The 27,919-nt window shown below is 37.5% G+C and overlaps 1 protein-coding gene across 8 annotated transcripts in view; it reads left to right on the forward strand.

Annotated features, from left to right (window-relative positions):
* The window catches only part of LOC594474 (CAP-Gly domain-containing linker protein 1), an 84,502-nt gene that overhangs the window by 21,722 nt on the left and 34,861 nt on the right, over positions 1-27,919 (forward strand). For 4 of the 8 annotated variants that reach the window (XM_030991666.1, XM_030991672.1, XM_030991669.1 and 1 more), the window contains exons 3-7: positions 8,587-8,616; positions 11,417-11,913; positions 15,650-15,792; positions 16,552-16,798; positions 21,341-21,568. In XM_030991666.1, coding sequence (XP_030847526.1) covers positions 8,587-8,616; positions 11,417-11,913; positions 15,650-15,792; positions 16,552-16,798; positions 21,341-21,568 — 1,145 coding nt within the window. Of the gene's footprint in view, positions 1-8,586; positions 8,617-11,416; positions 11,914-13,126; positions 13,807-15,649; positions 15,793-16,551; positions 16,799-21,340; positions 21,569-27,919 lie in introns of those variants that run through there. The other 4 variants (XM_030991670.1, XM_030991671.1, XM_030991668.1 and 1 more) reach the window with 3 other exon arrangements.

Raw genomic sequence — 27,919 nt, forward strand, 5'->3', positions numbered from 1 at the left:
ATGTAGGTGGTGGATAGATGGATATAAAGTTAAAGGATAGAATTAGGAATGAAGTGAAGTGATCCAAAGTCCGGTGACATATCCACTAGACCACAACACCGCAACATTTTTGGTTACAGGTATGCTAAGATTGCTAAAGTTGCTGATAGTGATACTCGTAAGCTCCCTTTTATTCATTGTTGTATTGGAAGAACCACCTCTGCAAAGAATTTGTGATCCATTATAATATAAACACGCCTTTCAGTCGAACTTGAAACTGTGGACAAATCTCTTTGTAACTAACTGTTTGCCAACAATTGTGGCAAGAATCTGACATAAGTTTGACCTGTAGGTGTTCTGGGATGTGGGAGAGACACCCTAGCCTTGTTCAGACTAGCAAAATTCATTGTATAACATTAAGAATATCTGTATAAAACTGTTACGGAAGTCTGAACATTGCTGTGTAACAGAATACAGAACATTGTATATTGGAATGGTGGTTTGAGCATTGTTTTGAAGGAATGTGTGATAAAGAATCATTTCACGTTAATGTAAAGTTAGATCATACAGGTATACATGAAAGTGTGAGAAAACAGCATAACCTTCCAAGGTGTGTGCAGGGCTAACATAAAATAAATGTACATGTACATCGGTGGTGGTTGTTATTTTATACATGTACCTGACTGCTAAGAAAGCATAAATGCTTGTAAGTAAGCAACCAGACGGCTGACGGCTTTAGGTCCTCTCCGAGGGACCTGGTAATGAGGATTTACTGCCTTACCAAAAGGCACTGGTTTCGAAGTTATTCGAACCCAGGTTCACTGGATTACGAGACCACTGCTCTACCGACTGAGCTATCGCGCCTGCATGTACTGTAATTGTGTACTGATGTTTGGCCAGCTTCAATTTAAGCTCAACATGGAACATTATAGGTATCAGCTGATTTTAAATACATTGTTAAAGGTAAAGACCAGTTATGGTCATGCAATTGCATTGTGAAAGAAACGTTGTGGAATCGATCAGAAAAGGTTGATCATCTAGCATCTAGCATCTGCAAGGTTCTGGAATCATCAAAATGATAAGAAATTTGGCCCATTCTTCGTAAAGTTACAAGCACTATACACAGTATATGGGACTACCCTATATCTCTCACAGACCATGAGAGAAACAAATTTACCAAATATATGAATTAGTAGGCGGTTTCCTGGCAAATTTTTTATCATCATGTATTAGTCAAAACATATTCTCTCACATGATTGGTAATGAGAGCTTCCATTTCATTTTTGAAATTGGGGCGCTTCCAATACTGGTCTTTACCTGTAAAGAGATGGTTTATTGATTTCAAACTTGACTGAATTTGGTATCATTGCAATCGAAAAATTACACTGAGTAAAATCATTACATTTGTGTAACTTGTACATTCGAGAGAAATTTTTAAAACTTGATTGAAATTGACGAAAAATCAACCTACTCAACGCCCCCAAAACATCGTAAGTCAGCTGATTTTTGAAGTGACATCACAATATGAACAGCGGGCCGCTCAGCTGAAATGATTGACGACGGTGCGAGATTCAGTTTGCGTGCGATTCACATGTATTGCATTGACTTTCGAGTACCGTACCCATTTATACCTAACGCCGTTTACCTTCATCAAAATCCCCTGGAAATATACATGTAGATATGGACAAAAACATACTTGAGTATACTCCAGAAGGCTCCTCCATGGCATGGTTTTGGTTCTTAATCTGACGTTAGTCTAGATAAATGATATATAACTTCCAAAAAGCGAGTGAATATATCGTCGATGTAGCGTTCAAGTTTCCCGTAACTGGTAGCTGTGCGTGCGTACTCTGTGCATGTACTATGTGTGCAATACACTGACCTCTATATGCGTGCATCACATCTAGCGCAGCTTGCTAGCCAGCCTAGCCCTTAGCCCGGCGCTCGAGCTAGCCGTGAATCGCGAAACGGACTGATCTGTTTCTCTCGGTTGATCAGGTCCTATACGACTTGATTTATCAAACATGATTAATCAGCCTAATCACACATTTTTGTAATTAATATCTGGACAATTCTATGTAAATTTGTCACCTATTTTACTCCAAAAGAGTCGTTAGGTCAGCATGCAAAATGTCCTTTGCCTTCCCAGATCAGACACATACACGCTGAAGTGCCCTCAGAATATGTGATTATTTTTCCGATTTTTATGCTCAAATGTGACGGGAAAAAAATCTAAAAATCAAACAAACATTTGTAGAAAGTATCATTTATTGAGTGTATCTCATTCAAAAAGCCAAAACAAGAGGAAATATCACCACTGGCGGTAAATATACAAACAACGTTAACCCATACATGTATCTGAAAATTGCAATGGGTATCCAACATTGTCCCGAATGTGTGATGTAGGTTGTTCATATTGTGACGTCATCGTTTCGCATGTAAAATAACGCCGTCAATTCACTTAGTGAGTGGGTTCAGGAAAGGGTAACAAAATTGCATTTAATTTATTCCTCACAACAGTGAGGGCTTCAAAAGTACTTTGCTCATTTTGTTAATGTTCTCAGCAATCTGTAGAGGTATAATTTGCCCATTTTCCACATTTCAATGAACCATCTCTTTAAACTATACAAAACAGGTTCTTGATACATACCATCTTTAAAGGAAACCAAAACCTTCATACTAAGTTACTTTTATTGTAAAGTTTAAAAGATTTGAATAAATAAGTGAAAGTTTGAACAAAATCGGGCAAGGAATAAGGAAGTAAGAGCTTTTTGAAATGACTAGTCACTAGAGGGCGGTATTCAATTTGATGACATCATCTGTGAACAACTCTCCATGCCTTTTGTACATAAAATTTCACAATTTTTTTGTTTTCTTCTTATTTATTTGTGTTCTTGATCCGACTTCATAACATGTGAAGTAGAATATCATTTTGCATTCTATATCTTGCTTTCGGGGGAGTACATTATCTCAATCACAAGAAAGAAGGAAAAACATGAAATTTGATGTACAAAAGGCATGGAGAGTTGTCCACAGATGATGTCATCAAATTGAATACGGCCCTCTGGTGACTAGTCATTTCAAAAAGCTCTTACTTCCTTATTCCTTGCCCGATTTTGTTCAAATTTTCACTGATATTTTTCAAATATCTTAAACTTTACATTAAAAGTAACTTAGTATGAAGGTTTTGGTTTCCTTTAAATTATTTTCTTCCCATGTTGTGTAGTTGTGTACATGTACGCCCCTTTGCTACACCTTTACATTGGTACATGTACTGTACATTCTAGCCGACTCACGTTTCTTCCCTGAAAATTGTTGATATTTCCTGAAGTGTGAACAGGCTACTATACATGTAGATGGTATGCATTGACAGCTACCATAGAAAACCATGAAAAGAGATTGACAAACAAGTGTTAGGGAGAGAACCAAAAGAAAACGAGCCATATCTCGAGGGATTGGCTCAGGTCATGTCAGGTCAATACTACCCTCAGTACATGTGTCATGTATTTATAGAATACCCAAGATAAAATCCTGGTATACTGACCTGTAGTACAATTTTGGTTTCTCCAGAGTTTGTACATTTAGCAGGATATTCCACACAAAAATATGAGTGTTTGTTTTGATTGGCTGTTTAATCAGGGAGATGTCAGTTAAATAACTGACATCTCCCTGGTTTAATGTTGCCATGATGATGGTAGTTATTCTTGATGGCAAAATTACCAACAGTGGTAATGTTTGTGCAATGGGGTCCAGATCTGGATTACTTCTGAAGTTGAACTCGTAAAAGGATGGCGATGAGCCGATGATGCATACTGTTTAACTCTTAACTAAGCTAAATATTGTTAACGATTTCCGTCCTGCCAATGGAATGTAGAGTCACCCAACTTGTCCATTCCCTGCATTCCTTCCGGCCATCTAGACATGTTGATTTCATTGTCAGTTACTGTCCAAGATTAGAAGATGACATCATGATGTCTTGGGGCTATATGAAAATAGCATCTTTTCTTCCTACATTGGCCCACAGTGTACAGTCGACCCTTTCACACATGCCTCTAATGTTTTTTCTTGAAATAGTAGATTACAGAAACTTGCTCTTAGAGAAATTAATGACAGATATGAAGACTGCCATCTTTTGGCAACATTGACTTCATAAAAGGAAGGACATTATATTTAAAGAGATCAGTACATGACTACATGTGATCTATCGATATTTACTTTTAGAAACATACTGAAAGTTTTATTTTTCTTAGTATTAAAGATTTTCAGGCTCAAACAAATTACTTTAATTGTCTGCTTTACATGTACTGGATATACAATAAGATTATTCTTCTAAAGAGAGAAGCACAATCTTAGAAATGAGGTTCAAGGAATCTATTAAGGTTTGTCCCTACTTTGGTTTGTTCTATGTATCTCAATCGAATTTGTCATGCTCTCTGTTGTACATATGTTGTAGTAGTAGTGTAGTAGTGTCCAACCCTGCAGATATAATAGGCTAAATTCAAGTCAGGAGAAATCAATTGGGTTATTTTAGTTGAAACAGTTTTTCCTCCTTCCTTGCCATTTGAGCAACCAAGCAAGAAAAGATCAGGGAGATGCTATTGTTCTTCTATGTACCAATCTTATTGAAAAGTATGTTGACCTTTGCGAAATGACAAAGGATGCTTGTTAAAACAGACTTGTGTTGAACACAACAATAGTTCTCATTACCAGAGTCAAAGCTGTCAGCATCAATAAGGTGCTCTTTCTCTTCCCCCACATTTCTCTCTCTCTCTCTCTCTCTCTCTCTTTCTCTCTCTATTTCTCCCTCTCTCTGTCTTTCCGTCTCTCTACGTATGTCTGGCTGTCTTTCTCTCTCCTTCCCTCTCCTTGCAGTCTCTCTCCCCCTCTCTCTCCCTCTATCACTCTCTTTTCCATTCTATGTTTGTCTCTAGCTCTCTGCTACATGTATGTACATGAACTTCCTCCCTTTCTCTGGTATGTTTAGCTCCACATCCTCTTTCCCTTTCACCTTCTACCCCATTCCCCATTCTCCTCTCCTCCTCTCCTCCTCTCCCTTTGTAAATAAACATTGCATTTACGTACTTTTCCATTTCCCTCTACCAGTAAGTATGTCCCTCTCCTACCTCTCTCTCTCCCCCCTCTCTCCCCCCTCTCTCCCCCCCCCCTCCCCTTTCTCCCCCCCCCCTCCCCTTTCCCCCTTTCCCCCTTTCCCCCTTTCCCCCTTTCCCCCTCTCCCCCTTTCCCACTTTCCCCCTCCCCCTTTTCCCCTTTTCCCCTCTCCCCCTTTCCCCTCTCCCTCTTTCCCCTTTCCCCCTTTCCCCTCTCCCCCTCTCCATCTCTTTCTCTCTATCTTCCAACCATTTAAACCTCATTTAGAGGTAAACCATGACATTTTGAAAAATAAGGTGTTAATGAATGGCAACAAAGGTCCTACATGTATTCACTGAGCTCTGTACAGAATTGTGAAGCGTACCATTACACTTTAATTTTACATGTTTGTCATTATAAACAAAAAAGTGGTTTAGCCGGGTTAGGGGAATGCTTCTGTCTGCACAAGATATTTTGAAAAATGGCAAGAAAAATGATCTACCTATCATTTGATACTTCATTGCTTAGCAACACTTTTTGATCTGTAATGCATTCTAATTACCAAGGTTTAATGATTAAAAAAATATAGCAGCTTCTTGGAGTTATGGGGTTACTAGTACATTTCAAGTGTCCCTACCTCCAGAAGTTGAATTGCACGAACCCCAGTCTATTTCAATTTTCAATGCTACAATGAAGTACTGACAAACTATGCAGAAATGAGATTGTTTTTGAAAAAACTCTCTGAAGGATAATTTACAAAAGTAAGAATTTTGATGAACCGGATACACCACCGCTTTGATGGTTAAATCTGACCGGACCGATATAGAGCTTTAGGATTGCTTGCATTCCTTTCTCATGATATCTTCACAGTTCATAGATGATAGATGGATCGGGAACAGGTCTTTAGTTTCATGACGGCAGAAGCATTCCATGGCAGGGCTGCGATGAGATGTAGGCACATGGCAGCTTACACGATAATGCATTTGTGGGGATGAGAGAACGGTGTTTTTACAGATAAGAGGAATTTAGTGGGGCCTTGTGATGGCAAATTATTGTATTATTTGGGATCTTGTTGCCTCTGTGCTGAGAATTTAGTGGGAACAGATAGAGGATTTAACAGAATAGAGGTAGAGATGAAGTGGAGGAAGAAGAGAAACTGCCAACCATACATGTATATGTACTTATTTTAGGAGGAATGATTCTTGGGGGGGGGGGCCTTTAAGTTGTTGTTTAGAACCCTAGATTCCTCTCTCTTCCTTTTTTTTTACAAAGTAGATTGTATTCCAGGCCTTAAATTTCGTCATTTTTAGGGCAAGGCCAGTTTGGCCTTGAGTACCTCATATTTTTAAGGGCACCAAGGCCAAAATATTTTTACAAAAAGGGCATCGAGGCCAAAATATTTTACAAAAAGGGCATCGAGTATGAGGCCAAAAAAATTGATTCTATTTTTGTTAATGTCATGTGTATTTTATGAAACTGATCAATTTCCCATGACTTTTAGCACCAGCTTCTTCACAGAATGTATAGAGGTCTGCGGTACATACAAACAAGGCGGCGGCCCGCAAGCCTTAGATTTAGCAGCCAGGAGCAAGGGGCCATTTTTTTTTTAAGTTGCCCTTTGCCACGGGAATTTACCAGAGCAAGGGGCAATTTTCAAAAAACAGATATGCCCCTTATCTAATCATAAGTTCAAAGAGAGTCTAACATTACAAATGTTAATTTCATAATGTGAATAGATCGAACGATCAATTTAATAACTTTTTAATCTTAACAATATGAACAGGAAAGATTGATTAAGAACATCAAACTTGCGCATTAAACAGTATTTTAAAGTAACTGAAAATATTGATGAGCAATGAATAAATAAATTGTCAATTTCACAAACATCGAAAGTCAGGACTTGGTCTTGGCAAGTTTACCGGGCCGGGTATCCCAAATCAAAATCGCACCTCACACACAAACCTTCCGCCACTCTCTCGGTAGAACTAGAAGGAGCAAATTTGAAGAAATTATCTTTTTAACTGTTGTAGTTCTATAGAAAGGTCTAGATAGGCGTAACTAATGAAATAAGATGTACAAATATCCTTATAGACATTCGACAGCTGAAAGTGACACGCTCAGCTCAGTTGCGTAACGTGCATTCACGAAACCAAAATCGTTCCTTGCACACACACTCTCGCCACTTTTGGTGGGAAGCTGTCGGGCTGGAAGTTTGCCAGCGAAACCGATGCACCCTCGGAGATTCGCAGCGCGTAATTTTACCGGGACTCGAAACGTTCGTCTTGGGAAGCTGGCGGGGTAGCTTTTTGAAGCGAGGTCGGCTGGTGGCAAAATGAGAGTAACTACGATCGAGAACATCGTAGGTGTTCTTAACTTATTAATAAGATAATTCTAAATTCTATTTCAGATAAAATAATAAACTAGACCTACAAACAAACCTCGACAGATCTCTAATGACTATTTGAATGCTTGTTTATTTCTCCATTTGACGATTTGTTTTCTTGATCCTGGCCTTCGATTTGTACGTACGTACGTGCGTGCGTCAGCATGCACCATATGCATATCATGCGATCGCATGAACGTACGTACGTACGTGCGCTAGCGCATTGCCTATAAGCTATATAATAACAAAGGGCGCATTTTCACGGCACTTGCGCCTTATTAAAGCACTAAATACGAAGCTAGAAGAGAGCTCGTGGGCGGCAAACTGTTCGTGATTCGTGTATTTTTACTGTTCTAATAATTTATGGGCGCATTTTCACGGAAAACACTTGCGCCTTGCCGTCTAGTTTTAGATGATTATGGGCGCAATTGGTGGTTTTATGTGCGCAAATTTAAAAAAAAAGGGCACGTCCAGTTGGAAAAAAAGGCACGTCGGCCAGTTTGAAAAAAAGGGCACGGCCTTTTTGGCCGTGAATTTATCTTTTTTTGGGAGGGCACCGCGGCCAGTCATAGGGGCATCGACGGCCTGGCCGTCGATGGCCGTCGATTAATTTAAGGCCTGGTATTCCTAATTTTTCCTTGAGAGATTCCTATTTTTTGCTGTGAAAGGTTGGCAGGTTTGTTTACATAATGGGAAAAAGCGGGCTAATTTGCGCTAGTTTGTGATGAGCATTCGGTCTGGTAAAGACGCAATTTCGAGCTTTTGGGAAAATATCCCGAGTCTGAAAATTGCATGTTTTTTTTCAACTTCGGTCTGATGAAGACAGGCCTACCGGTATTCAAAAGTTACTAAATAACCAAACCACAAAATGTAGAATGCCCCCAGAAAAAAAATTAATGCAAGTATGCAGCACTTTCAGTAATGAATTTGATGGGTTCTGTTACTGTGTTTTTTGACATATACATGATTGTATAATTTTCAATGTTTGTTCATGTAATCATGTAAAGTATGTGACTGCTTTGTTTGTTTGTTTGCCAACAGAAAATTGATTTTGTTAAAAATAATTCACCTTTTTTCTTACTGTTCAAGCCATTCATGTTGCTCTGTGTTGCTTTTACATGTAAATTATGATATAGCTGGTGGTGTCCATGCAAGCCGAATCAGAGGTATGGTAAATGACCAATGTTGTGCAGTGATGATATATCGTCTTAGTTCAGCTAAATTACTAACGTTATTCAACTATACTAATTCTATTATATCATGTTTGCAGTTTTAGACTAACAAATGTTTTCTTTTTCTTCAGAATATGTAATCATATTTAAATCAAGAGCTAATATTAAATATGCAAATGTATTTAACATGATGCGTGATTTCATGTACAGTAGCTGTTCATTCTCTTAGAATAACCAAGCTTTCATAGATATTTTGTTAAACCATGCTTTGACATTTATGTGAAATATACAGTGCTTATTTTCAGTACTAAATGACTGATGAGTGATATGTAAAAACTTAATATGTGCTAACATCTTTGGCATACATGTATATTTATATCTGATGCATTTTATTAACTTTTATATATCTAGTCTCAATTTTCTTTTTTTCCCCAAAGAAAAGGCTTACACCTGTACTTCGTTCCATCAGATCTTTGCATTATCGCCTTACATAAACTTTTGTGAAAACGTACCCTCTTATCATGAAAGGTCAGGTGTTACGCTTGTGAAATACACCCCTCATATTTCAGAAATTCCAAAGTGTTGGGTCCAGTTTACCCAACTCTTTCTGAGAAATCTATGAAATCTGCATACTCGACCTGACATATTTTAAACAAGATAAATAATACTAAGAGTTTTTAAAAATGCTAGTGATTGACACTTTGTCATTGTCTGATTTTATGGGCACGTTTTCAGAAATTAGCCTCCTCTCAAAGACCATCTTTGAAAAAACATTGTCATTATTTTCATTCAATTTTCCTGACCTTTCGTGAATACGGGGGGATATTTTCACAGAAGTTCATGTAGCCCCAAACCCTTCCCGATAGAACGAATTAAAGCAATGAAAATACTTTAATCAGCTTTTCTTTTTTCTTTGATATCCTAATGTTTAACAGTTTAGGAGGACTTTTAATCAAAGCCTTAAAGGGATACGGTATTTTTGTCTCTGTTTCTGAAACAAAATCCTGGATTTAGCTCATGCTGCAATGATAATTATAAACCTTAAGGTCAGTTAGGAACCCCATGACTTTTACGTACAAGCCGATCGCCTGTCTGATTATCACGATATTTATGATTGGAATTACAAATTTTAAAAACCGTTTGCCAAACGGTTTTCATAACACTACAGTCTATCGGGGAAAACAAGTATGGTAAAACTGGTCATTCAAAGATTTAAAAACTTTTTGAGGCACTTTTTGAGCATTTTGAAGCGCATTAGGGCTTCAATATTACACCATATCACAGACACTGATAACATGTAGGGCCGTGCATCTCAGAATTAACATTGTTAAACGATGCCTTTAATGTTGAGACTTGAGAGGCATGTTTCTAATATACTGCATGCATCAATGATTCTGGGAAATCTATTTCTTTTAAACCTTCCATGAAATGTGAAGGTTTGTTTAATTAAAGAAAAGAAAAATAATATGCTCTGATGGACTTTGGCTCTTCTTCCTGTCATACATATCAAAATCTTATTAATATTTTATTGTACAGGTATAATAAAGCTCAGTATTCAAACATACAGCTCTTTTTCAACAGAAACAATATTTATACTTATTCATGTAATTAATATAAATAAAATTCTACAGCAGACTCGGTATGAACAACATTTTTAATATCACAAATTTGTTATAAGGGATAAGATTCGCATAGAGGTAGAATTGAAAGAAGAAAAAAAAACTACTATATTTATTAATTAAAAGTTATATCTCGCTTGCATTTGCTAGCATGATTTTATTTGTTAATGCTTGGAACTGTGAGAAACTAATCTACTACAGATGTTAACTTGTTTTATGCTTAGCAATTTGACTTTGTTTTTCCTGTATACTACAATGTATTAGGCCCAGAGTTTGGTACAGTGTAGATTGAAGGTCTTTATGTAATCAGTTTCTGTTTCATTTTTTTTCTCAATTACTAACAGTTTTACATAATTAAAGAATTACTAGTTCTTAATCATACTTTTAGTCCATATAATAAATGAACCCTGTATATTTCCACAAGTTTGAAGTGTTTGGTCTTTCCATATACACATTTATTACTCTCTCTTTCTCTCTTACTCTCTCCTCACTGCCCCCTTGCAATCTCTCTATCCCTCCTTTTCTCTCTCTCTCTCGCTCTCTCTCTCTCTCTCTCTCTCTCTGTCTCTTTCTCTCTGTTCTCTCTACATTTACAGGTACATTGATACAGCTGAGTTTAAAGATAAATGCATGTGTATGTTAACAGCTCTATAATGTCCATGTAGTTTTATTTACATGTAAGTCCCGATTTGTGTTTTTAACCTGATCATAGTACTTTGATTTCTCTGGCTGAATTACAAGATAAAGACTACAGTACTTAGTTTTTGTGGTCTAATCAGTGGACAGGTGATTAAAAAAGATGCCAGATTCATATCTCTGCCATAGCACTACACTCCTTTGGCAAGGCATTAATCTGTATGTTTGCCAGCTTTGACCCAAGTGAAGTAAATAGTTCATGATAGAAATATTCCATGTATGCCACAGCACCTTTATATACAGCTAGTCTAGAGCAGGGGTAATGTTATCTGTTACAAGCCAGAAAGATGTTAATTCTACATGTAAAATGATAAGAGTTTAATAATGCCCTTTTTGCTGCAAGCAGATCATGTGTAGATCTTGCGTCTGTGACTCTGTGAATACAATGAAGGAATTGAGATGTGCATGTACAGTGTATGGTGGATTCATTTCCATAAACTGTGATGACTAATCACTTTCCGTTACTGTGTATCTCACAGATGCAGTCGCCAATTCAGCCCGGGCAGCCGGTATGCGACCGTCGGAGGCCAACCAACATGCGGACAAGACTGTACGAACTGTGAACAATGGGGGCCCTGCAAAGCATTCTGATGAATTCATCATAGGGGACCGCGTCATCGTTGGGGGCAACAAACATGGCCACGTCCAATTCCTGGGCGAGACGCAGTTCTCCAGCGGGGAGTGGGCGGGCGTGGTCCTGGATGAAGCCATCGGTAAGAACGATGGCTCCGTCAACGGCATCAGGTACTTCCAGTGCGAACCCAAGAAGGGGGTTTTTGCACGGGCGGATAAGCTGGTGCGAGAGTCTGCGGGCCACGTGGACAGTAAGTCGGCCGTGGGGGGTATCGCGAGGCATGTGCCATCGACGCCCAGGATGGGCACGAGGGTGTCTTCACCCAGGAGCTCTATGTCAAAGCCACCGGGTGCCAAACCGGGTCTCATGATAGATGATAAGCAGGATCCTGCAGGTCTTAAGGTAAATCAAATTTCTGTTCACCATCAAGAGGCACATTTACACTATGGTCCAAATATGAAGATTTTACTAACATCGCGATGTTCAGTGGAAGTTGTTCTGCCAACATTGGCATAGTGGCCAAGCAATTTTCATCATAACATCACGATGGCGTAATTGCTGACAACCAATTCTACCAAAATACTTGCAATGTTTGTCTTGTAGTGTAATTGGGTCTAAGACAAAAACATATAAATGTTCTCAATAGATAAAATGTTTCAGCCTTTATTATCCAAATTATAATGTGAACCCTTCAATCGTGCTGGTGTCCATAATGAGTACTCAGCAAAATTATAGTCTATGTTAGAAACAAATTTTATATATATTATATTGAAGCCACAAAAAAGTCAGTTTAGAGAAATAATGATCTCTTAATTAATGTGTAGATGTTTAATGTGTACATGTACATGTAAGTTACTCCTTGACAATAACGAATGATAGATGATTCTCACAAACTTATCTGACAAACTAATCAGACCGTAACAAAGATGGGTCGACCAGATGGGAATAGCTAGCTTCATCTGTTAAAAAAGCCTTGATGTTTATCAGAGATGCATTCATTGGAGAAGTATTCTATTTCAAGGAAGCACTGGCAATGGTCAAGAATAAAATTTTAGGATCTACCAACAAAAAAATGTCTCAATGAATTATGACAAATTTGTTATGAAATTAGTCGATTTTATTGGCAGTTTTAAGTCCATGTGTGCAATCCACCAAACTTACCCTGATGGTTCAAGATGATATGTCGAAAGTGAAGCAGGAAGACATTTTGAATATCCTCACATAGAGTTTCATTACTAAACACCTCATACTACATGTAGCATCTGAAAATCAAGTGAAAATCAAATAAATTGTCTGTTTGGAGTCAGAAGGGCATTCAGTCATATATTGATATTAAGGCCTTACGAAAAAAGATGTTGTATTGCCCTTTGCGACCGACCCCAAAATCATGAAAACTACGGTCGGCTTAAAAAAAAAAAAAATATTGTTTTTTAAAGAATAGAAATATGAAAGCATTCAAAACTGAGAAATACCAGCCCAAAGAGGGAGAAAAAAAGAAGAAAAAAATATGATTTTCGACTGACCCATGTTTTGGCACCTACTACAAGGGCAATACACATTTTTTCAAACTTTTTTACAGAGAGTTAAGCCCTGCTGGCTCCAAACAGGAAATTTAAGGGATGTGATTTTGATCTGGTTATAGTTTAACTTAAAACATGTGCTGATTTATCAATCTATTTAAAAGATAAGATAAACAAATACATGTAGGCGTTGTGAAGGAGAGGAGGCTATCACAGCACTGAAAGGAAGTTGTAGGTTGACGCTATTATCACAAATGTTCATCGTCTCTCGTCATCAACCTACAGACAACTAAAATAGATTCCACTCTGCAGCTATACTCGTCTGTTAGGTGAAAGGATGAACCATTGTTAAAAAATTATCCCCCTTCCTGGGTAGCTGAGTGAAAAAGGCAACTAATCGCGTTAGATCTTCACCATTGAGCTCTCTCCCTCCCTGTCGGGATAGAGCGCTGAGCGAGTGCGGGGATGAGACACCGATTTCCTGTTTTTATGCTGGGGTTCTGTCGGCGAGAAAAATTGACGGTTTAGTCACAGTTTTCCCTTCTAAAGGCAAAGCCTTGGCAGCAATGAGTCATTATGTGATATTAGTGCTTGGTGGCTGGCATGGCTTGTTGTAGCATTAGGACGCAAGATATCGTACGCGAGGGACTAAGGACTTGTACTGTGCTGGATTAATTACTGTGGATAAATTCATTTGCTGTGTGGCATTCATTGCCATTTATTTTGGATGATTATGGAGAGGAGTAAGATCCCTACAAGCCGGAGTGGTTTGCAGGTATTGTAGCATCAGCTTGGTGTGTTTTAAATCTATTATTAATGAGCTTCAGTGGGGTACATACACCTGCAATATGAAGGTACATTGTGTATGTGTGTGACTGCAGTCTCACTCACAAAGGACTCATGATTGAATTAGTCAGACTGTGATGGGAGCTCTGTCTCGCGTCTATTTACAATCACTCAGTATGAATGAATAGTAATATGTAAATGTAATATACTCAATTTATTCTGGGCCCGCAGGCTTAGTGTTATTAATGTTAGTTGGGTGGAGGCAAGGGGGATACTGTTTGACATACCTGACTTTAAGAAATACAACTAGTGTAGATCATTCATGACCAGTTCAAGTAGAGCTTGTGATTCATAAGGATTTTAAAACTGTGGTTGATAAGAATGTCAGAAAACAAAAATATTACAAGAAAAAATATGCAAGGAAATACATCGTACATGTACATGATCAAGTCTTACAATACACCTGTACTAATCATATATTTTGTTAATCAATATTCTAAATACCTGAAGAACCTGAAATGTATCTGTATGCTTGGTTCATGAACTACATGTATATTTGATATTTGAAGAATATTGACAAGAGAGATTTACTTTTGTATGCAGTTTACGTTATGTCAATATGTAGAGAATGACATTGGTAGAGATACAATGTTTACATGATTTTATCACAGAATTTATGGAAAGTAAATAGATAATAAGATGCAGAGAGATAAGAAAGAGAGGATCCTTAACACGAGATTGCAGCATACACAGACATGTGTAATGAATTAGAGGGTCAATCAATGAAGGATGATCATATTGTTGTATGATTCATATCTCGAGTGTGGCGAGGAGAAAGTGATTCATCATTGGACCTTGTATGGTTAATATATATTACGGTCATCTCCAGGTCATGTTCACATATGGTTTTAGTTGTCAAGAAAGGGTTGTTGTGACGGTGAAATGGAGCGATTGTACATGTACAGTATATAGCTTTTTAAAACAAAAATACCACAAATGTCAGCATTGTGCTAGTGTAAAAGGCTAAATATGAAGGGATGTAGAGGAGAAGAGTATGTGAGAAGAGGTAATATTTGGAGAAGTAGAAAAATAAGAATGAAAGATGACAAAGGAAGGACAAATTAGGATGGACAAAAATGTGATGGATAAGGACTCAAGATTGATGAAGATAAGAAGTACCGGTAAGACAAGATAGGAAGTAAGACAAGAGGACGAGTATTGGTAAGAGAGGAACAAAGAAAGGTGGGAGTATAAATGAAAGGGGGATGGAGAAATTAAAAAATAATGATGGATATTCAGATAGGATGGAATGTAATTATGGAGGAACAGATGGCTCTGTTCATTAAAAAATTCAAGTCATTTTTAGTTAACTATGGCTCACAATGGCACAGCCGCAGGTTAATTAACCATTTCTAAATGGTAATCGTGTCATAATCCTTGTTATAATCCAGGTTTGTGGTGACATTGTATAATCTTGTCACAAACAATCACAACTGCTTGTGTTAAATGTAAATTAACAATGATAGCTGATGAAAAAAAGGAGGTTCTATATGTATTTTGTAAGGTTGGAGACAGGGTCCTTGCAAGTGGTAGCAAACTACATTGTAGGCACTTCAAGCTATGCCGGTGCAACTGTGATTGATAATTAAATAATGTGGCAAGTTTTGTTGTAAAAATAATAAAAAAATATATTTTCACTATTTTGTGGGGATATCATTTAGTATCATTGCTCTTTTTGAAGCTACACAGAGCTAAATTTCTTACTGGTTCTGTATTTTCTCTTTCTTTCTTTCATCCCCCCTCCCCCCCCCCCCCCCCCCCCTGCTTGTTAGGTTGGAGACAGGGTTCTTGTGAGTGGTAGCAAGCTAGGGACCTTGAGGTACACTGGTACCACAGAGTTTGCTAAAGGAGAATGGGCTGGAGTGGAGCTGGATGAAGAACAGGGCAAAAACGATGGCGCAGTGGCAGGGACAAGGTAAGATTCCTACTACAGTGAAACCTGTCTATAAAGACCATCCAAGGGAGACAAGAAAAGTGGTCTTCATATGCAGGTGGTCACTAAAGCAAGTTTGACTATTATTTTTTATCCATCTTAAGGAATTGTGGTGGGAAGATAATTGTTGCCCATTCTCGTGCTTCAAACGAATGTAAAACCAAAAAATTTCAGATGATCTTTGAAGGTTAGGTTGGAATTTTTCACCAATTTTGTTTTTTGTCCAGATTTGTCAACGTTTCATCCCAAGAAATGAATGACTTACAAGACTAAATTTTTACAACTTGTGGAAGTTTCTCACCCCAAAATGGCCATCATTAACAACTCAGAACAATTTCTGGTTTGACAGTGAATGATGTATTTTGTGTGAGGTGCTGACAATAAGAAATGGAGCCAAGTCGTCTCATAGAGTTGAATGTTTATAGCTAGTCGGTGGTAACAAACATATCAGATCCCAACATAAAATCAGACAAAAGTCATTCGTTCTTCATGTACGCTCCGTTAAAGCCCCACTGCACTACTTATAGTTACTTTTGTCCTCTATATAGCAAACAATGCCTAAGTGGTGACCGTTGGTCCCCCATGATCCCCTTTTTCTTATGTTAATTAAGAGCTGATTTGATGAGATAACCACTTGTCAGGGACCTTGCAGGGAGGTCTAGCCCTCCTGGCCAAAGTAGGGCAGATTGGCTTTAAAGGTTCTGACCATGTTGCTTTACTGCTTGCACACACTTCATCCAGGTACTTCCAATGCAAGCCCAAGCACGGTCTCTTCGCCCCCGTCCACAAGGTGTCCAAGGTCCGGGGCAAGAACATGCCCCGCCTGTCCACCAGCGACGGGCTACAGCAGGGCAAGCTCAGCACCAGCTCAAGTTCTATCAGCTCCATGGGATCCTCCAATGCCTCCAGCATCTCCAGGGGGCTGGCCCTCAGCTCCGGCGACCTGGGGTCGTCACCAAGGGGGTCGGTGGACTCCAAGAAGACTCAGGTGGGTTCCCCAGCTACTATGTTCCCTTTACCAAAGATGGCAAAATGCTTAAACCAATTCCTGTTAAACCTATTTAAAGTCTATTTGGACAAACAAAAATATGTGTACATTATCTGCTTTATAGAGCCAGAAGGGCATTAACTACAGTACAGTGAAACCTGTGTGCAAAGCCTGCTCAAGAGAGACCACAAAGTGGTCTTTATGTGCAGGTCCCATTGATAGAGGTTCAACGAATACTCTGCCCAAGGGAATGAAACTTGTCTTTATACACAGTTGTTCTTTCTATGCATGTGGTTGCTAAAACAGGTTTGACTGTTAAATGACATGAGTGAATGCTCTTCTTGCTCTCAACAGAAAATACATTGTTCTTTGTTTCAAGAACTGGTGTATGCAGAGCCACATGCATATATGCCAGTTTTGTATTACCAGCAGTAATGCTTTCAATTAATAGTTACACTGTATGTATCTTTATAGCTACTGACATACATCATAGAAGTATCCTACAGCCATAACCATAGTGTCTTCACTTGACTAGGTCATAGTTGTGCTTCCTTTAGATTAATCACTTTTTTAGGTAGTAGCATTCATTGTACATATTACTGAATTCATGATTATATGAAAATTCCATTAACTCTGAAAAAAAGTATTTCAAAGTACACTAAAAATTGAAGCCATTCAGGTTGTAAGGTCTGAAAGTTTGCTAATTGTTTTACCAGCAGTTTCCTTTCCAGAAAGTTTTTGAAAGGAGTTCAGTCTCAAATGCTGACCTTGAAACCAATATTTCCAGTTTTTTTTTTACACACATATATGCATCTTTCGAACAATGCTAAAAAGGAAGACTCGTATTAAAGACATTTTTTTATTGTCTCAAAATGTCTCTACCGGTACTCAAAACTTGTCTATTTTTAGTGTGATAGTGAGTGTGTTGGGTATTGTTCAAAAACATCTCATCTGTTTGGAGCTAATGTAAAGGGCATTAAGTCTGTGTAAAATGACATGATTTAACACCCTTTGGCTCCAAACAGACGATTTCCTGTGGGTCATACAAAAACAATTAATGCTACTGCCTAAAATGACTATGATTGGCTAAACATCGTATTAAATAGAATAGCAACCTTTAGATATAAAATAAAGCAATGTATATAACATTATAGGAATAAAGCTTTAGATTTAATAATCAAATGAATCCACGCTCATCATGAAATTATATTTATACCCTTGATAGCATTAGACTTGCAGAAATAGACTGCTTTCTCCGTAAACAGTTTTTCACTTTATTCAGGTGAAACTAACGATAACCTATCAGAAGGATTTTATTTCCGCTCAAAATACATTCTAACTGGTTTTATTCTAAGTCATCTTTGGCTTGGTATTCGATGAGTTGATAAGAGAGTCGGCTTCTCATCAGCACTGCGGTGCACTCCTTGATCAAGGATTTCAGAAGCACTCACTTCATTCACAATCCACTTCCTTTGGATAAAAGGGATTCCAGCATGTTCCAGAAATAAATGTGAAAGCATGGTTTATTTGGATTCTGCCAGTTTTCAATGCTGCAGTATGCGATAGGTTGTGGACCGGAATGCTTGTCTCCAACCCGATGTCCTCGTTCATGAAGCATGTGATACTCAATTTTGCACCATTGCAATTTCTGATTCATCCAAGCTTGGCCTATGATTTTTGCATGCTGCATTCAAATTAATTTGCAAGATAGGCGATATCATCAATGATATCATCAATATATTTTTGTAATGTTTTTTTAGGGAGTAATATTTGAGAACATCCTGAACCCTGATAAAAATACGAAGAAGAAGTTTATTTTGTAATCTTCACTTGATTCAAAAGTCAAAGTTGTTAAATTTATTAGAACACGTTGTGTTGTTCCTCATAGAACGTTGAGAAGTATTTGCAAGAAGAAGAACAGTTGTCATTTTAAAAGAAATTTTTCTCTCTTGGGTGCTACTTAACATTCCCAAATTTTCAAATAGCAGAGTTATGCAATGGTGCTCTCTTTTGGCTTGCAAGAAATTTATAAAGAGCTGAATATTTATAGTCATGTATTCATAAAGAACACAAATTTGTAGACCAAGGTAAGAGAAATCTGTGTTCTTATTACCTGATATTTTATTTTCAACCTCATGCCTCACTTCTGCAAAAAAAAAAAAAAAATGAATGAAAATTGTATACATGTACTTATTAAGTCAAATCTCTCTGCATTAATCTTCTTTGAGATGGTTATATTCCTTGAGTTATAGCCTATTTTTTTTTTTTTAATTGCCTTAATTACCAGCAAATAGCGATTTTTAAAAAAATTTGGGGAGGGGGTAGAAGAGGTTCTTTTGTAAGTCCTTTATTACTACTAAATAACTTCTCAAACATGGTTTTCAAAGGTCATGGGACTGTTCTTACAACAGACTCTGCCAAACTCTTTCAGTCAAAATATTTCCATGGGGAAAATTATAGAGGCGTTGTCATCAGATAACCTACTGAAAAAGTATTTCACCAAAATGATTTCACAAAGAGAGATTTGATTGTATGATGTATTTTATTGATTTATTCTTTAAACCTTTTTATTTGTGTTATTTATAATTTTAATTTTGCAAATCACTGATTTTGTTTGCATTGTTTTTTCCCCCTTTTTCCCTTTCATTGCCAACCACATCAATTTTATATAAATATATATACATACCTGAATCCTTATAATCTGCGTTCTGCAATATGTATCATCACCTACATTATCATGGAACATCTGTATATATACCTCGCTCTCACTTTCATTTTATACCTGTGCTTTCACTGTAATACATACGAACATTGGTCATCTCTCTGTTGCAATGGTATATATCACACTTTCATTTTAAACTTTAAATATTTTCATGCAATCCATATAAATATTGGCTATCTGTCTATGACAATGGTATAAATTTATCACACTTTCATATTAAACTTTAAAAAATTCTGCCACTGTAATACAAACAAATGTTGGTCATCTTTCCATGACAATGGAATCCTTGGATTTTACCATCATACACCTTCACACACTGAATATATTCATAACAACCATGATACCATTTGCTTCTAGCAATTTTCTTGATATTTTCCCTCAATCGGGACCATCTCATTTTTGTCATGAAATTTTGTCATAAATGTCTGATTTGGGTGATATTTGACTTCTTCATGCCTTCATTCTTTTGTTTAATCTCAAACAAAATCCTCTTTGAAATCAACAATTAATTATTATTTGTTTCAAATGTGAAATCTTTTCATCGTTGGTGGTGAAAACCAATTTGGACGAAAATTGAATCTTCCCGATGGATGAAATTTATCGCCTCCTCTCTCGTTACTCTCCATTACCAACCCATTGGCTTCTAAAACAACAAATCTCTGATGTCTGTGGGTCCTAAAACCACTGACCCCTGTCTCTGTGGACATTGATAACTTGACCATGGCTGGCCGCTGGGTATCAAAATATGCCTCTGTCCACTCCTACCCATCACTCCATCCCCCTCTCATCCTAACCCTTTTATGAGGTCAAATTCTGGCCTCCATCCATCTCATTATTGGCTCCTGTTACACCCTATCGATCGGTTCTCCTGGCCTTTTTTTTAAATTTGAATTTGGTCTTATTCCTTTGTTTGATTCTCTTCCGACTCCTGGAGGCGATATCATTGGTTTAATCACATTGTCCAAGTCTCCTTGCTTCTTTTCATAATTTCAATCAATTCCTCTGAATGGAATGTTTCCACTTTTCATTCCTCTACAATACCAAATCCATCCCATACACATCCTTTTTTTCCATCCTTACGTTCTCAATCACTAATGATGCATTTTTAACAAACTTGTTTATTACTAATCACTGAAAACACAATCAAATTCTCTGTACAATGTTATCACATTATCATTGTTGATGCAACTCTTTGATTTCATGCTAAAACACTTCTGCATTTCCTTTATTGTATATTTCATTGTATGTTTCATTGGCATGACACTTTGCTATGTATCCTTGATATCATCTCTCGCTTTCCTCACTCTTCACATCATTGTTTCCTATATTTCTATACCATCACTACCACTATTGCCACCAACACCTCCACTGCCATTTCCCCTTCACCACCACTACCACCACCACTACCACGGCTACCACCACTGTCACTACCATGACTTCTACCACTTCCACCACATCTACCTTTACCACGACTGCCATATAATTTACACTCTCACCATTCAAATCTATACCCCACCATAATTCCTACCACATGTTCCATCTCTTGCACCACTACTATTACCATCACTGCCATTAAAACCTCCACCATTAAACTCCATGTCTCTTCCCGGAACTCCAACAACTCCACCACTATCACCACCCTCACTACCGCCTCTGCTACCACCACCACTACCCTCTCTGCTACCACCACCACTGCCAATGCCTCTCTGCCACCTCTACCATTGCCACCACTCCTACGACAACCACAATTACCCTTCCTGCTCCCTCGTCCACCACTGCCTCCACATTTGGCCATGCCCTTCCACCATTGACCCCAATAGCTCCGGCGACCAAGCGAAAGCCGTATCCCCTCTTCCTCCTCGAAACCGAGGAAAGAGAAAGAGCAAAGCGCCAGCAGCAGCACGGCAGCCCAGCCCTCCACAAATGGCACCCGCCGGCAATCCGACTCGGGGTCCGACTCTTCTACAGCCACCTTCTCTGAGTCTGAACCCATCACCAAAGTCGAGACTGCGGAGTCTTACTCCTCCTTACCCGAGTCTGATTCTCAGGTACTTAACGTTCAAAGGGGCAAAAGAGATCAGTATCTGTTTATCTTTATGCATTGTACATTGTGCGATCATTTGTAAATTGCATATCTAGCATACTATTAAATGCTATTTTGGTGTATAGTTAGTAGGAGGCTTTCATAGGAGTAGTACTAGTTACAGATCATTGTATGCACACGTTGTTACCAATAGCAAATTGCAATGCTTCATCATTTTATCAATATGCACATCATGAATTATTATTGTAGAAGTATGGTTCATATTAAAGCATGTACGGGATGTACTAACTGATATAAATCATCTATGTTATTTATTCATCAGTCATTAGTTACTAGGAACTCATATATTTGATATATACGTATATGCTGAGAATTTCATATTCAATACATCTGACAGAGATATATCACTCTATTCAGACTGCTTACTATATTTAGCACATTTAACACAGTGGATCTGTCTGGCCTAGCTGAGTAAGATAATCCAGGAGGTTTGAACGTCAATCCAATGGATTTATAGGAATTAGAGAACAGATGAAAGAATGGATATGTAATATTCCAATAAAAAATGTCATTTTTATGAGCTTGTTTTCAAAAAGTGATGACAGTTTGTTTGTGAGTTGGTCTTTACCACAGCATTTTTTCACCTCAAACCCAAACCGTTGATATCTCCCCTGCTTTACTTCTTCCTAGTTCAGTGTCTTTGACCACAAAATATTTCTCATACCTGGTAGAAAGACCCCCCCCCCCCCCCTCAAGGCATGTTGGTTTGTGGTGTAGACCATAGGGGCATTCACACTGCGAGCAAAAACCATCGGTTTTCTCACATTCAGGAGTTTTGTCTGAAGTTGCTAGCCAACTACCCATAAACATGACATAAACCTGAATCGTAAAAACCACCTCTTCATTGTGTTTCTTTATTTAACCGCCAGCTAAAACTCCACTGGTTTTTGTAGTGTAAATGATCCCTGTCAAAACACAAATGAATTATGGAATTAGCATTAGCATTATTAACTAGAATTAGCAAACATCCACATTTTTTAATGGGTTTTTTCCACTAGTGTAAATGGTATTTTTTTTTTTTTCTTTTTTTCTGCAATGTAAATGGACTTTATATCTGTCACTTGTTGGTTTGGAACTGTCAAAATGTTGAAGCAGAGATTTATGGTCGTATATCATGATGAGGATCTCAAAGTTTCTCCTCCTACTGTATATTTATCTACAAAATATCAAATACTTGATAATGGGCGAAGCATTATTATTTTTATTTTTTTTAAACTCCTACATGTATATGTTATTTGTAGAAAAAATGTTGCTGCTATTCGTCCAAACTATCAGATTTTGACTGGAGCTAGTTAAACATTTCGAAAGTAAAACATGAAGGACTATTGATATGACTGCAAATACATGTATGATGAATTTGACTTGGAAAACAGCTACTTGATTAAACCTGTGAAAAGGGCATTAATTGTATGTGTACAGTATTAACAACTAAATTATTCACACCCTTCTCACGTTTTGTAATTTTTGAATTAATGAAAAATTGATTTGTCTTGATTTTAGTTTCTTGATAATGTGACATATTAAAGCTTACATCTAAAACTATTCAACAAAGGCCCTAATTCAACCAGTCCACCTTTTATTCTTGAGTTCCAAAGGAAAAAAGAAAATCAAATATACAAGGGGTATGAATAATATAGTTGTTAACTATATATAATCCTAATAATATTATGAACCCACACAGCCTTGCCACGGGCAGCAAACCCTGTCAAATATTGTAGACATTTTACTCTTATTTTTGGAAAACAAGAGGAAGAAAGAAAGAAAAAAGCTTTGTTTTTAAAGGTTACGTACTGAAACTGAAACCGGCACTTGCAAATTGTGAAAGTTGTTCTATGGGAGGATAAATATCAAAATCAAATTTTAATGAAACAAAAGTCATAGGGCCCCAAATTTGATTCTTATAAGTACATTAGTGCTAGTTACTTGTAGACCATGTTGTGGCAAATAAAGAGTTTTATGGACTAAACAACTACTCTTATATTCTTGACTTAAAGCTATTTATAAAAAAAAAGAAAACAAGAAGAAGAACAGGAGAATAAGGAGAAGGAGAAGGAGGAAAAGAAGAAAAAAGAAGGAGGAAGAGAGAAAGGTGAAGAACTTCAGGCTCTGTTAGAACCTGTCACTACGTATAATTTCAAGCCAATTTAGTCATTATTCGTATCCAGGGTAGAGGGAACAGATTAGTGGTAAAACGGGCTGAGCCCCTAACAGAAATGATCAATTTCCTACTTGATTCCCGTCCTCGCCACCAAATACTTCCTGTCTTTCAGCTAGGCATATGTCTTTTATTATTTCCCTTATGTTGAAGTGAAAATTGAAGGAATTCCTCGGCTTTCCCCTCTGATTGGTTAGGATAGTATATACAAACCTTGCTGTGGTTAAGTTATATTTTTTATTTTATTTTCCTGTAAAAATATTAGAATGCTTGGTCTTTCACATATATTCTCTCAATTTCCTTTCCTCCTTACATTTTTTCTCTTCTCCCAAATTCCTTATTTCTTTGTTCTTCTTTCTAAAGTTCATTTTCTAATGTTAGTCTTCTTTTCTCTTGATTAATTCTTGACCCAAATATTTATTTTTTTATTTTTCAGTTCATCCCCTCTCATTTGATCTCATATTCCCCTTCTCTATCTGTGAAATTTTGGGAGCCCTCAGAAAACATGTCCTCTCCACCCCTCCCCTTACTTGTGAAAAAAAAATCCATGAAGGAGATTAATAAAATTGTACACGTAACACTCATAGAATAAACCACTTCTAAAAATATTAGTTTCCACTGGAATGATTGCAAATTACAGTTCTGCCCCCTACAATTATTTTTCTTAGAATTTAGCCGGCAAAAGTACAGTTTTCATTGTAATGCCATTCCGTGGCTTGTATTTTGATGAAAACCTGTATTATTGCCATTTGAAATCAATCCTCACCCAATGGCCATAGGGTGACTTCTGATTTGAGATGAAAATGTATTTTTCTTGCGGTCGGTTGCTCGGAACTTCACCCCCTTGTTAAAGGCACAAGAAAGTAACACTATGACTTTCTGGATGTATATACCGGTAGTACTCCATGTATTAGACTTCAGAAGGGCTTCTACCAAGGTGTTTTTGAAAATGTATAGTTTCTTTAAATTCATATTAACTAGATAGCTTTTTCGTGCAAACATATGATAGAGAGGAGCCATTTAATTCAACTATTCAAAACTCTTAATGTCATATTTGGTGTTGCTATGTTAGATTTACTTCATGCAATTTTTGCGAGTTTGTCAAGAGCAATAAGGGCACTTTTTATCTCTAAAGAATACCCCAATGAAACTGATACAATAGGAATTATATTGATTGTGAGAGAGGCTATGGTAATAGCTAGCTATCAACGAATGAAGTAGGAAATATCCTTCAATTTTAAAAGAGACTTGAGTAATATTTGCGCATATTCTTGAAAGCAATTCCTTATTTGTACATTACTCATGTGGTATGTCTTGACTCGTTTCCAGCTGGTAATTTACATAATCTCTAAAGGGCTCAGAGTTATACAAAAATTTCAGCTTACAATAATAAAAAAAAATTAAATCTCTTTTCTGCTGCTTTCTTTAACCTCTCCGCATCACTGGTACTCTTAAAGGGATCGTTTAACAATGTTAAATCTGAGATACACGGCCCTACGTGTTATCAGTGTATGAAGGGAAAGTCCACTCTGATCTATTAAAGGTTGATTTCAATAGAAGCAGAAAAACTTGTTGAAGTTTAATTAATCTTAAATTTCTCTTTCCTATAAAGAAAATATCATTCAGGTCTCCTTGATATAATCATTCCATATTTTTTCTACACAATCCCTGTATGAAAAAGAATTATATACCTTCATCAGCAACTAAGAAAAATGGACATTTATGAACTTTTCTGTACCGATAAAATGGGAGAGGACCTCATGAGATACGTCACAGCATTGCCAACGTGTGTTCGATAGAATACAATCACACAAATTCATAACTTTCTTACTCTATATCGGATTTTGCTCAAACTTTCACTGCTCGGTTTCTCTCATTTTTCTGCTTTTATTAAAACCAACCTAATATTAGGGTGGACTTCCCCTTTGACAGGTTGCCTTTGGCTTCAACTCAGCCAGATTATTCTCCCCTGCAAAATATTTTCGTACACCAACCCAACATGCTACGGAGCTCAACAAAACGTCCCCTTTTTTACTCCAAGAAAATATAATGGAGACTTGCCTTCCAGCATTGTTCTTTCTTCTGGTTGTTGTGATTGATGGACTTAGCATGGCTGTCCTCCTAGTACAACCCTCTCTTTCCAGTCGAGTTGAAAAGAAAACATTTCAATAGGCCTGTCTTCATCAGCTCGAGATTGCCAAATAGCCCGCTATTTCTGATTTGGGAAATAATCCTGAAATTACAAATCTCTTCTTCACCACCTCGAGACTCGCCCTCGAAACTCGAAACTTGAGCTTGAGAAATTAGCTCGAGAAATTAGCTCAAGATATTTCGCTCAGCAAATCGGGCATAGTGCGAGTGTTCGGGCTTGTGCAGATGCACCGGACAAATGGCGGGATATTTTGCAAACTAGCCCAAGATATCTTGGGATGATTATCTCTACCAAATATCCCGCTAGTTGCAACTTCGGGCTGATGAAGACGCAAATTAAATGGATTATTTGTGATCAGGATAGTTGAAAAAGCAGGTTATTTGGCAATCTTGAGCTGATGATGACAGGCCTAGTGTGGAACATGTACCATTAAAGCCGGGCCTCTGGTCTAGCCCGCAAGTCTAGCCATGTGTTTTTGTTCCACTTCACTCTAGAGTCTCTGATTGAAAAGATTGGATTTTAAAGTTTTGACTTGGCGCAAAACTTTTATGGATGAGAATTGAGAAGCCTTCCTCCTAGAAAAAATTCATAAAAAGTTGTTTTAATACGCGGGTCCCCTCCTGGCCAAGTTCTTTTTACAAGTTTTAGCAAGAGAACGGGATAAAAATTTGGACGGACAAAATTTTAAAGAGAGAATAAACAGCTCTTTACTCAATAGGTTAGTTCGACTGTATTGTATTGATTCTGGTATAATATTTCATGAACAGAGCTGTTGAAATTGTACCTGTAGATGAGCATATAATAATCTGTTTTATTCTATACTCAGTGATAACATGGGAGCAACATTGAAGTGAAATTTTCTCACTTTGTTCAATACTTCATCCCTACGTTTGTTTCATGGTTACTTTTTTGTAGTACAAAAACTCTATGAAACTCTATTATGAATGTTTGACATTTCTTCAAAGTCAATCAGACAATAATGTTAGATCAATACGCGTGTACGCATCAACCGAAAGTAAGTCGACATCTCTCTGGCCAACTGCAGTCATTTTGCATTGCAGGGGACCTTTAAAACAAATCGGATACTTCACACAGATGTACTGTTAGGGATTCTAAATCTAATACCGGCCTCCAGCAGGGTATTTCTTGGCTTGATGTGACTCTGTAAAGGGAACAACCTGTCAAAACTTCCCTGAACCTGTTGTGTCTGCTGGGGCTATATTCTGGCACAGAGGTCATAAATATGACGGGCTGGCAAAATATGCCATTCTGATACTGTACATGCCAATTATGATGTCTGATGGACGAGGGATTATTTTTAGAACACAAACACGATACCTATCGCCTCTCCAGAGGCTCCCCACCCCCTACCTTTCTGTCTCTCCTACCCTAAGGAGATATGACATATTTTGAAGGAAAACATATGCTTAAGTCCCTCTGTTGGTTCAGAATGGGGGTATTGGATTGGGGAGGGGGTGGGGTCGACTTGAATGCATCTTGGATTTGAAGAGTGGTGACTTATACCATCTAGTGTGGTAACCGCAGTAGACTAGGTATTGAAGGGTGATGCAAGATGGGGTTTGTGACCATCACAAATAATGACATGTTGAAGAGTGTAATAATGAGAAGATGAGCCCAATTTTTTTCTCTTTTAGGAAAGAGATAAAAAAGAAGGAGATAAAAAAGAGAAACAAACAAATAAACCAAGAACGTGAAGTGAAACTTGTTGTTGTTGTTGCTCAGCTTGAAGAACAATTCAAAATCCTTTTTGACATCTACATTAATTTAATTGTAGTATCATCTTGTCATGTGCTTTTAATTGATGTCTCAGAGCAAATATGTTCATGTAGTACATTAAGAATTTAGTTTCATCATTATTTTATGTGATGTTTAGTATGATTGTATTTCCTGTTATCAATGATGATTTAAAAATTCATTCTTAACCCTCATGTATGTTTTCATTCATGTAATCACGTCATTGGTTAGTC

This window comes from Strongylocentrotus purpuratus, unplaced genomic scaffold (assembly GCF_000002235.5).
Source record: "Strongylocentrotus purpuratus isolate Spur 01 unplaced genomic scaffold, Spur_5.0 spur5_scaffold_2, whole genome shotgun sequence".
NCBI classification, from domain to species: domain Eukaryota; kingdom Metazoa; phylum Echinodermata; class Echinoidea; order Camarodonta; family Strongylocentrotidae; genus Strongylocentrotus; species Strongylocentrotus purpuratus.